The sequence below is a fragment of the Impatiens glandulifera genome, chromosome 2 (assembly GCF_907164915.1).
Source record: "Impatiens glandulifera chromosome 2, dImpGla2.1, whole genome shotgun sequence".
Lineage (NCBI taxonomy): Eukaryota > Viridiplantae > Streptophyta > Magnoliopsida > Ericales > Balsaminaceae > Impatiens > Impatiens glandulifera.
Window position 1 is genome coordinate 2,017,368 of NC_061863.1, and position 12,541 is coordinate 2,029,908.

A 12,541-nucleotide genomic window follows, 5' to 3' on the forward strand; every position below is an offset into this window, starting at 1 on the left:
TAATTAATATATATTTTTAAAAGCATGAAAATATCTAATGTTTGATTTTTAATTTTTGTTTATCTAAAAACACTTAAATGAAATATATGGTATAAAATGTTGTTATAGGTTCACTAATCACATAAATATTTATTAAATAAGAAAAAATATAATTTTGAGAAAAATGTCTTTAAAGATTAAGTTTTAAATCTAATAGTATTATAGTACTTATTGTTGATAATGTTTATTTAAAAAATATATTACTGAAACATTATATAACTCATTTATTAGGTTTATATATTAATTTTAATGGTTTAATAATCAAATTCAGTAAAAATAAATATTTATCAAAAATAAAAAAATGAATAATATAAATATAATAATAAATTAAATATAAAAAATATTATTATAATAGATAATTAGACTAATAATAACAAATATTTAAAATTAGTATATATATATATAAATAAATAGTTAAATAAAAAAATATATTATAATTATATTGCTCTCTCTATCTTACAATTACTTTTTTAATATATTATTTTATATTTTTATAATTATAAATAAATTTTAAATACATTTTGACGTCATTTTAAAACTTATATTATTTGGTTAAATATATTTTTAAATTTTATATTTTCTATAATTTGTTTGAAAGTTTCTTTTTATAATTTATGTTTTTTAAAAAATTATTTCGGTGTATTTATTTAATAATAATAATTTAATATTATAATATTTTGTATAAAATATATATAATAATAATAATAATAATAATAATATTATGTAGTTAAGAATATTCCGCGTTTATCAAATTTGGTGTTAAATTTAAAATATATAACTTAATTAGTTAAAAAGTTATACTTGTTTTTATTACATTTATTAAGTTGTAAGTTAAAAACATAAATATATTATTTTTATTTTTAATTTTATTTTTATTTTTAATCGTTTTAAGTTTATGAGTGTGCCAACTCAAAATTCAACTCAAGTATCCATTTATATATATATATATATATATATATATATATATATATATATATATATATATATATATATATATATTAAAACTTAAATTATTTACTTAAATATATTTTTAAATTTCATATTTTCTTTAATTTGCTTTTAAGTTTTTTTTTTATAAAAAAAATTATTTCAGTGTTTTTATTTAATAATAATAATTTAATATTATAATATTTTTATAAAAAATATATATTTATAATAATATTATATTGTTAAGAATGTTATGTGTTCATCAAATTTAATATTAAATTTTAATCTTATTAGCCTAATTGGTTAAAGAGTTATACTTACTTTTATTAGTTTACAAGTTTGAAAATACATATAGCATTTTTTATTTTATTTTTAATCGTTTTAAGTTTATGGGTGGGTTAACCCACAATCTGACTCAAATATTCAATTACTCTCACATATATATCCAAATTAACCACAACTCTCGAATTGGCCGGACATTTTAAAAATTAAGTATCATTAATTATATATATATATATATATATATTAATTAGTTAGTTAAAAAGTTGACATTATATTGTTAAAAATATCTTGCGTTTATATCAAATTTGGCGTTTAATTTTAATGATTAAGTCTTATTAGCCTATTTGGTTTAAGAGTTGTATTGTTTTATTAGGTTGCAACTTCGAAACATACCTATAACATTTTTATTTTGTTTTTAACTGTTTTAAATTCTTTTGGTCGGTCAACTACAATCCGACCTAAATATCTTACTCTCATATATATATATATCCAAATTAACTACCGTTCTCAATCCGGAAATCCGAATATTTTAAAAATTAAACATCATTATAATTATATATAGATTTGTTATATGTATAAATATATAAATAATTAATAATTTTAAAATATTAATATTAAATGACAAAAAAAAATTACTTTTATAAAAGAATAAGTTAATTTTTTATAGAATGTTTCCGGTTTTTTTAATAGAAACTGTTTAAAAATAATTATTATAATATCAGTGGTAATACAAACAAATGTCAAAGAATTGAATTTGTATAACAAATATGGAGGGCATTATAAACCATAAAAGAAAATGTAGACATTCCCAAAGGAAACAAAAATTAACCCATAAATGAAAAAAGAAAAACATATTATCAATTATTTTTCAAAAAAGAAAAAAAATACTATAAATTTTAGAAAAACAAGCACATCTAAAATGTTGAGCAACTTTATTGTTGAAAGAATATAAATTTAAAATAGATTAAATTAGAGATAGCCACCAAAATGCTAGAATCTTGTTGTCACGGAAAAGACTTCCATATCAAACACTCAAACATGATGTTTTTTGAGTTGCCTAGTTTTTCAAACTCAACCCTAGCCATACAATGTTCATCACCCATGAGGGTGCAAAATTTTCTCTTCAAGGGAACAGACAAACCGTTCAACAAATATAAGGCAAAATTCGTTTTCATACTTCCTTAATTGATGGATCTACCACATATCTGCTAAACATTTATGAAAGAACTCCTTAGAGTTTACAAAAAAAAAAAATGACATTCACAAGTTTCATAGGCCTCAAACCTTGCCATCTAAGGTTGAAGATCATATCAAAACTGTAGAGAAATCCAGCATATTAATTCTCTACCAAACATATTAAATTTAAGAAAATATTTGAGAGCTAAGAAATTGTAGTTCCTTATATATAGCAAAAAGATTGATCTTCCTCATAAAACGTACACTAATATCGGAAAATAACACATCACACTATGTTAACGACACACATAAATATATAATTATTGTATAAAAAAAATTAAAAAACAATGACAATAATAAACAAAAACGATATAAACTTACTTAATCTACACAAATCGTACAAAGAAGTTATATAAATAATAAAGAAAATGTAAACATATTGAAAGAAGTATGATTGCCTTATCACAATGATAATTTTGTTAATAAAATATATATGATTTTATCAAAAGCAAGTATATATATATGAGTTATAATTGAGAATACTAATAAATTAGAAATTTATTAATAAATAAACATAAGGCCTAACAAATTGATCAATCCTCATTTGTAACAATTACCTAAAATGAAAAAATCAATAATGGTTTGATATGTTACATGGATAAATGAGTAATTTTGTATTGTACATTATTATAATTATATGCAATTGAACTGGGAATAATTTGAAAGTAAGGAAGTCACAAAATGGCCAAGACTACACTCAATATCGTCGAAACAATATCGACAAATGAGTAATTTTTTATTGTACATTATTATAATTACATGCAAGTAAAACTGAGAATAATTTGAAGGTAAAAAAGTTGCAAAATGGCCAATACAAGACGACACTCAACATCGTCGGAACAATATCTCTTATCAACCCTCCCCAACTTTCACCTCAATAACGAAATGGTAATAATCAAACATTAGTCTAAACAACATTAGATTATAATAACTGTTAGGTCAGCCACAACAACACTCCTTTAGCAAAAATGGACAATTTCCTACTTTCATAATCTTAAGTTATATAACAATAAAGTTAAAGATCCACTAACATAGCTATCTAGACTTGTAAGCATCATCAACAACAAAGAAATACCTAAGCTACTATGTAAAGAGAGGTGATTTTCAACAACAAAGAAAGACCTAAACTACTATGTAAAGAGATTATTCAAGATAATCACAGTTGTTGCGGTGCTTGAACACGTATCGCTCCAAGATGGACTTCAGCTTCCAAAATCATCTGGATGTCGGCTTTTTCGTTCCGAAATAGAATCTGCATCATCAAGCTAGTAACTCTTCTTCCTAGAAACAGAACAGACAAACAAACAAAATCTGTTACACTGAATTTGGGGTGGTCAATGTCAACCAACTTCCTCCATTGGCGTAATTGTCTCCCTTTACTCCTCTACCAGTTCTCCCGCCAACAATTTATGTCGTCATCTCAACCACTTCTTCAAGGAGTAGGAGGAAGAGGATATCACCACGTGCTCCTCCTACATCTGAAAATCTTTAATTAATGGAAAATTTAATAATTGAATAAAAAATCTGCTACACTGAATTTGGGGTGGCCAATACCAACCAACTTCCTCCCACGACCTAATTGACTTCCTTACTCTACCTCCTCCTCCGTCGCCATCTCAGTCGACTTCTTCAAAGTTCAGAGATGGAATCAACATCATAAAGCTAACAACTCTTCTTCTTAGAGACATGATATCAAACAAACATACAAAAATCCAAAATATGCTACACTAAATTTGGGGTGGTTAATGCCAACTAACTTCCTCCACTGGCCTAATTGTAGTCCTTACTCCTCTGTCGATTCTCTTACCAACAATTTCTGATGCCGCCATCCTAGTGATTCTCTTACCAACAATTTCTGATGCCGCCATCCTAGTCGACTTCTTCAAGGAGTAAGAGGACGAAGCTATCACCACATTCTCCACTAAAAATCTTTAATTAATTAAAAAGAGGCAACAATCAACGGTATTGACGGAGAAAAACTTTATTGTTTCTCTTTCAGGTAGCTCTCCTAGATAGTCGTGCCTTATGGTTGAAGTGTCCTCTACCCCTTAGACCTCTCTATTGTTCTTTCCAATAGATGTAAACCCCTAAGCTTTCTATGCTTATGGAAGGGGAAACAAATCCAGTTGATTCTAAGATAATTGCAGATAGCAGCATGAGCTTGGTTAACTAATATGACCTCAAAATACTTGTAAGTATAATCCTGGATTAGTAAACAAATTTAGTATTTCATATAGTATTCTAATTCCAATTTCAATTCAATATAATCAATCAAGAAGTTGAAACAACAAACGACTACACAACCCTCGGTGACCCAGTAAGAGCTCAGGACTCTAAGACCAGGAAGTTTCCTTCCAGCACGTTCTTCAACAATTGATCGTTTGCTAGGTTGAAATTCCAGCTGAGTAATAACCCTGGTTTATGGGTTTACCGTAAAAGATACCCTTTGGCACTTGCCTTTTCCTTCCACCACGTCTAATACGCACACAATACACTACATATCCCTGCATACAACCAATTTCATCCACGTATAAAAAGATTTCAAAACAACAGATCATAAAACTTTTCATCAAACATAACCTAATATAAGTACTAAACAGCATATCCCTACATACAATCAATTTCATCCATATATAAAAAGGATTTCCAAAGCAACAAATAATATAATTTTTCATCAAACATAACATAAGTATCAAACAACAAAGTATACCATTTCATATGCATCTCCAAATACTTGTTGAAAAAATCAAATATTTCTGACATGGTAAGAATTTATCACAAACAACAACATTTCCCTGCTCAATCAATCCACAAATACTAATCTGAATGATAGTGAATGACAGAAACAGGGAGTAGATGCAGATAATGGAAAAAAACTATACGCAGATTCTTGAATAAAAATACAGTCTCTGAAACAACTACAATATTTTAAGACAACAGATTGACATATAAGAGGTTGATTCAATTACCTGTTTAACCTTGTATCCAAGGCGACGAGCTTTGTTTGATTGTGTTGGTGATTAACATGGACGATTGAAGGAAGTTGGCGATACTCCCAACACCTGACCCTCAACATACGTTTATAAATGCATGAGATTAAGCTTACACCGTGGAGATATAATTAAAACAATCATATAGCCGGGCAGAATCCGGTCTCCGGAGATACTGGTGGGCTGGTCTTTGAGATTGATGATGGAGGCGGTTTTTTGCGTCGGCGTCGGGGTGGTTGCGATGTAGTTTCTTCAACAGTTCTCTTGCCTCGGGGACTCAGAAATAAGGGGAAAGAGATTTCTCTATTGCTTTGGGACTCAGAGATCAGCGGAAAGAGAATAACGAAAACTGCGCGTCTTTCCGGCAGATGTAGTCGGACAAGGGATTAGCTTCGTTCAGAGAATTTGCATCAACATCAGCTTCCAACCTTACGAAACCCTAACCTGCCTCTAAGAAACGATTTTTTATTTTATTTTATAATGTGATAGGAATGGAGCTTGAAGAAACCCGCGAGAGTTTATATAAAACCCGGCCACCGTGGAGAGCGGTAGATAGCGCGTGAATGTTACCGTCAAATAATTTTATTAAGCATTATTATATATGTATGTAGTTATTTATATATAATTAAGTAGAGTAATAATATTTAAAACTAAAAAAATATTATTTAAATATAAAATTAATTTTTAATGTAAAATCTTATAACATTAAATTTAAAATTGTCAAAAGTTTAATTTTTAATATTGTAAAATACAAAATTTTAAGTCAACTACTAGAAATGCCTGGTTAATATTTACATTATTTTATTCAATCATTTTTTACTTTGCCTTCATAAAAGGTTTTTGAAACATAATTTAAATTTTTATTAAAATACTTTTCACTAAAATAATTTTGTCAAATCAATAAAACTCGTAAAAAAATTAAAAAATAAAGAATTATTTTAATAATTTTTAAAGATAATTATGATAAATATTAATTAAAAAAAAGACATTTTGTATTGAAACCAAATAGGTTGAATGAAGTGTATTGGAATATTATTATGATTAGTCTGGATTCAGTTTACTATTAGTTACTTTATACAAATATTAAAAAACTTATAATTTATAAATTATTTTGAGGTTAAATTTGTTAATTTAACATTTAAAATAGAATTTATATTTGTTGAGATTTTACATTAATATAAACAAAGTGTTTTTGTTACAACTTAAATCACAATATAAACTACAGTTTATAACAAACTTACAACAGGTAGCTTAAATTTTAATTATCGAATCAAGTTAATTCAAATAATTTGAGAAAAACACTTCCCAGTTCCCATGCTGCTTCTTCACAATTAAAGGCTACTTTCATTTGACCGATTAAGTCCGAGCGATTGTGTAAAAAAATGTTACAGTATTTTTAACGAAAAATTTATTCAAGCATACATGACCATTTATTGAATAAGCTCATTATTTCAGAACAAATAAGAGTTATAAATTGGAGCAATTAAACATATCAAACAAACCCGTTGACTTTAGCGTGTTTCGAATAAGCTGAATACTATCAATTGTATTTAAAAGTTTACCGAATAAGTTGAATCACCCTGGCCTAACTAGGGACTCTGGAATAATTTGTTGAGAATGTGAAACACATCTAATATAGTACACATTATATTTTGAGATCGAAAATAAGATTTACAAATGAAATTCTCATTATTAAATCAAATGGAAGATCATTTTACAAAAAAAAGCTAGGAATATAGGATTGAGAATAGATAATGATTGTGGCAGCGGCTTACCTAATCGGAAAGAACAGTTTTAAGTGGCAAAGAAACTTCGACTTCCTTAGCTTCTGCATTCCTCTCAGCAACGATCTTGGACATTCCAAACATCTTAAAAGGAAAAAAGTAGCCAAAATGCGAAAGATTATGATCCAAGAGAAGTAAACAACGTATATTTTTGTGTTAGTTAAAAAAAAGGGAGCCAACCCACCTTCTTGATGGTCTTGTTGAAGCAAGTTTTGTGGTCGTCCATTGATGCATTGATAAACTCGTCTATATGATCTTTTACATCTTCCAAGAAACTTGCTTCATCTTTCTTCTTTTTCCTACATGAATTCATAGCTGGATTTTTGGGATCTATAGATGGCTTGCTCTCAATCCCACCTTCTTCACTTGTCATTGCAAGAAGTGACCTGAAACATTAACTTTCTCTATGAATCTTCTTTCTAAACCTTCTAGTGTTAAACTTGTAGCGTGTTTTACAACCCCGAGCGAAAGATTAATCAAAACAAGGAGAATGGTAGAAAATGTCGGAAATGAATGCTTTGATTGATTTGAGTGTCACAACCACTGTTTTCTCTATAAGAAACCAGGACAATAGAAAAGAAATCACAAGTCATGCAAACCAGAGAGCCAGTCCGAAGACAGTTTCTATTTTGAATCTTTGCTAGTTCAATTTGTATTTTATATGGATTTTGAAGAATAAGGAAGGGAATGGAAGGAGTGAAACATATTCGAGTTGAGCCTGATGGGGTTTCAGAATGAGATGGAATAGGCCTAATAGTCTGTAGGAATGATGATTGAGACTCAAGAACAAAGCCCAATTGTGAAACTCCAAACGAGTGATTGATCCTGGAGATTGTTCAAGATGACTCCTCTCAATGATGTTTTCAAAGAATGAGGTTCTCCCTCCCGAGCATTTGGAAGTGGGCTAAACCTAGCTAGAGCTATCTCAAGTTATCATTAGTAGCCCTACATCCAGTCATTACCTCAATCTCAGTCAATGATCATACGTAATTAAGCATACTTGAAAATAGCAATTCAAGGCTCAATTCCTAGACTCAACCTGGGCTTGCAATTATCATGGATGGATGGATAATCATCGTCAATCAAAGATAATGACTTTATCAAGGTAAAACATATAAACTCAATAATCTTAATCAATAAAGCATCAAGATTCATTCAAAGCAGCACATCAAGACTTTCATCATTTGAATGTTCTCAAATCTTCTAATCACACACGATTTCTAGGTTATCGCACGCAGCATAATCTAATACAAGAATTGAAACCCATATAAGGATTATTATGAAACTATAACTCTATAAGCTTTAGAATACTTCATTTCATATCTTCTAATCACACGATTGATTTACTACAAGAAAAGTCTAGAATCCAATACTATAGCTTTGATTCTTAATTTAAGAACAGTTCCTTAATACTCCTAGTCTCCTATAAACTGACTGGATAAAAAACTAACCTTGAAGAAGAAAGAAGAAGAAATCAGAGCTTCTATGGATCCAATTCGGCGTGGCAACTGAAGGAAGGAGAGGAAAGAAAGAATATATATATATATATATTTTTATTAATATATTGGTCGGCTTACTTTCTTGGGGTTTTAGAGCAGAGCAGAGCAGAGCCCAGCCCAGCCCAGCCCAGCCCATTTTATATACATATCTTGTTTTTATTTTATAAAATAGAGGACTCAATCCTAGGAAATTAAAAATTATGAGATATTTTTGCTACATATTGCAAAAATAAATTATCAATAAAATAAATTTTTAAACTGATTTAATTAATTTATTTTATTCTGTAAACTGATTTAATGTTAATTTAATTATAAAAATATAACTTCTAAAAATTAACCTTCTATATTATTCCATGTAAACAGTAAACTATTGATACTTTCCTATCCCTTGAAGGGTTTTCAAACTCAATTTTGGAATACTCACGTTTTAAGCCCAAAATTTTAAATTTTTAGTATATAATATTATTAATTATATATTATAAAATATATATTTTACCATATAATATTATATTTATTTCCCTGTAATATGTTAATTTTTTTCTCTATATATAATAATATGTTTTTTTCTCACTGAATATTAATAATATTTATTATTTATTTCTCTATATTATATATAATATAAAAATATATTAATTTTTTTCTCTATCCATATTATATCTAATATAATAACTTATTAATTTTCTTTCTCTCCCCACGACCCTTTTGACCCTAATTATATTATTTATATTATAGTCGTTTTCCATCTTTAATATTTTATTTTATTTTATCATAAATTCAACTCTAACTTAATTGTGAAAATCATTTTTCAGTTGATTTTAGTTATATATTTAATTTGTATATTTAATAAATTTTTGATAAAATGTATCACTGTTATATTTATTTTTATTTTGGAGGCAACAAAATTTGAATATGTATTTGGCCTCCCCACTGGTTGGGCAGACGTGAGATAATAGGTATGAAATTAATAGATATATATCCAAATCCAATTCAATCTGTTAATAGGTATGAAATTAAGAGCCACAAAGTAGAGGAAAATGATATAAAAGCAGCTGATGAATCATGCATGAATGAATGATAAATTAAGAAGATGATAATCCATTAATTTCCCCCGGCCTCTATATATAATCTATCTATACTCTTCTAAGGACGTCGATTAATTCACTTTCGCTAATTAACTAACGAATTATAAAGTAAAACGATTCCACAACAATCATTTCCTAATGAAAGGCCAAACATGAAGCATCTAATTAAAGAAAATCAATCAATCATCCATCGTGGATCCGTGATCAGTCATGCATGCGATTAATCAATCAATCAATCAATCAGAAACAAATAAACAAAAACCAGTAATTGTCATTAACAACATCATGATCAAAAACTGCGGTGAAAACAATTGTGAAATTTAGATCGATGGAAAATGACTACGATTATTAATTGGTTGCGGTAAATCGGAAGAAGTACCTTTAATTTGCTTCTGCATGTATTTTCTTCTTAGGGTGGTGTTTCGTGAGGATTACTAGCCAGCGAGAAGAAGAAGAAAAGGACTTGGAGGTGTTGTTCGATTTGGGCCACCAACGAAATAATAGGCGGCTGTATTTTGATTTTTAAACTCTAATTTTTAACTTTTGCCTACACTTATTAAGTGTTTTGTTATTATGTGTTGGAGAAATCGAATAATAGCACCTGTTTAGCAATTCAGAAATAAACAAGCTACAACAAGGCATAACAATTCTTTTTCCCTTTTGTGTAATTAAATAGGCAGGCAAAACAATTGAGCATCAAACAATCAAACAATCAAAAACAGAGAGCAGGACACCAAGATTTTACGTGGAAAACCCAAATTAGGTAATAACCACGGGACACTTCGGCCACTTAAATCATCCACTATATCAAATGGGTATACAATGTAGTTCAATACAAGCCTAGAGGTAATCTAACAAAAGTTATCAATTGACTTCATCCTAACTTGTCATTCACATACATTATCATCATCATTAAAGATGGCTAACCAAATGGAGAAGAGATAAAGGAAATCAGAAGAAGAACATGCTGCTGCAATGGAGGAATTGCTGCTTCAATGGAGGAAGAACTGCTGAGGAGAGAGAGAGAAAAACCACCCAAAAACTGCTGTGTTTTTTTTCCTTAATTAAATATGCCCTAATGGGCTTTATTAATTTGTTAGGCCCAGCTGTCAAATGAGCTGACCCAACAAATCTCCCCCGTCAGCGCAACTTCGCGGGCTCCAATAAACCCGCTCTCTCCCGACAATCTTCAAACTTGTCCTTAGGCAAGGATTTCGTAAACATATCGGCATCATTCTCACTTGTATGAATCTTCTCCAAGTTCAGCTCTTTTGCCTCAAGCACATCACGTATCCAATGATATTTCACGTCGATGTGTTTGGATCTCGAATGAAAAGCTGAATTCTTTGAGAGATGAATGACACTTTAACTGTCGCAAAACAAAGTGAACTTCTCTTGTTTTTGGCCCAACTCTTGTAGGAACTTCTTCATCCATAACACCTCTTTACATGCCTCAGTAGCTGTAATATACTCAGCTTCTGTAGTAGACAAAGCAACACACTTTTGTAACCTTGACTGCCACGAAACAGCACCGCCTGCAAAGGTAACCAAAAAACCTGATATAGATTTTCTTGAATCAACATCACCCGCCATATCAGAATCTGTAAAGTCTTCCAAAATAGGAGTATCACTTCCGAAGCATAAACGTGCTTTCGAAGAGCCTCGAAGATATCTGAGAATCCACTTAACAACCAACTAATGTTCTTCTCCAAGGTTGGAGAGATACCGACTAACAACACCAACTGCGTGTGCTATGTCCGGTCTTGTACATACCATGGCATACATAAGACTACCAACTGCAGAGGCATAAGGTACATTCTTCATTTCATCTTTCTCTTTCTCACTTGTAGGACATTGTTTAGAACTCAACTTGAAATGACCTGCAAGTGGAACTGAAACCGATTTTGCATTTTTCATTGCAAACCTCTCAAGTACCTTCTCAATGTACTTCTCCTGTGATAGCCAAAGTGTTCTGTTCTTTCTGTCTCTTGTGATTTCCATGCATAAGATCTGCTTCACTGAACCCAAATCCTTCATCGCAAAAGACTTGTTCAAATCCCTTTTGAGCTTCTCAATTTTTGCAATATCTTGCTCAACAATCAGCATATCATCAACATAGAGCAGAAGAATAACATAATCATCAATACCGTATCTCTTGATGAAAACACAATGATCAGAAGTAGTCTTACTGTACCCATTTGCTTCCATGAAGGAGTCAAATTTCCTGTACCATTGTCTAGGCGCTTGCTTGAGCCCATACAAGCTTTTCCTCAACCTGCAGACAATATCTTCTTTACCTTTAACTTTAAAACCCTCAGGTTGTTCCATATAGATCTCTTCCTCCAAGTCACCATGGAGAAATGCAGTCTTCACATCCAGTTGTTCAATTTCCAAATCTTGACTAGCAGCCAATGCTAACACAACTCTGATGGATGACCTCTTCACAATTGGTGAGAAGATCTCTTCAAAATCAATCCCCTTTTTCTGTCCAAAGCCCTTCACAACCAGTCTTGCTTTATATCGAGGTTGTGAGCTATTCTCTTGGTGCTTCAATTTGAATACCCACTTGTTCTTCAAAGTCTTCTATCCTTTTGGAAGTTTCACCAAGTCATAAGTCTCGTTCTCTTGTAAGGAATTTATCTCTTCTTACATTGCCACCGATCACTTATTCTTGTTTTCATGAGACAATACTTCTTGATAGG

General features: G+C 30.0%; 1 protein-coding gene and 1 pseudogene across 1 annotated transcript; both read right to left on the minus strand.

The window, feature by feature from the left end:
• Nucleotides 1-4,705: 4,705 nt before the first annotated feature.
• Nucleotides 4,706-5,944, minus strand: LOC124923691 (annotated as a pseudogene).
• A 1,020-nt stretch (nucleotides 5,945-6,964) lies between these two features.
• Nucleotides 6,965-7,643, minus strand: LOC124927105. Its single transcript, XM_047467453.1, has 2 exons — nucleotides 7,443-7,643; nucleotides 6,965-7,342 (listed from the first exon to the last, which is right to left on the minus strand). The coding sequence occupies exons 1-2, from the start codon at nucleotides 7,629-7,631 to the stop codon at nucleotides 7,250-7,252; spliced, it is 282 nt and encodes a 93-aa protein (XP_047323409.1). The 5' UTR covers nucleotides 7,632-7,643; the 3' UTR covers nucleotides 6,965-7,249.
• Between the last annotated feature and the right edge of the window lie 4,898 nt (nucleotides 7,644-12,541).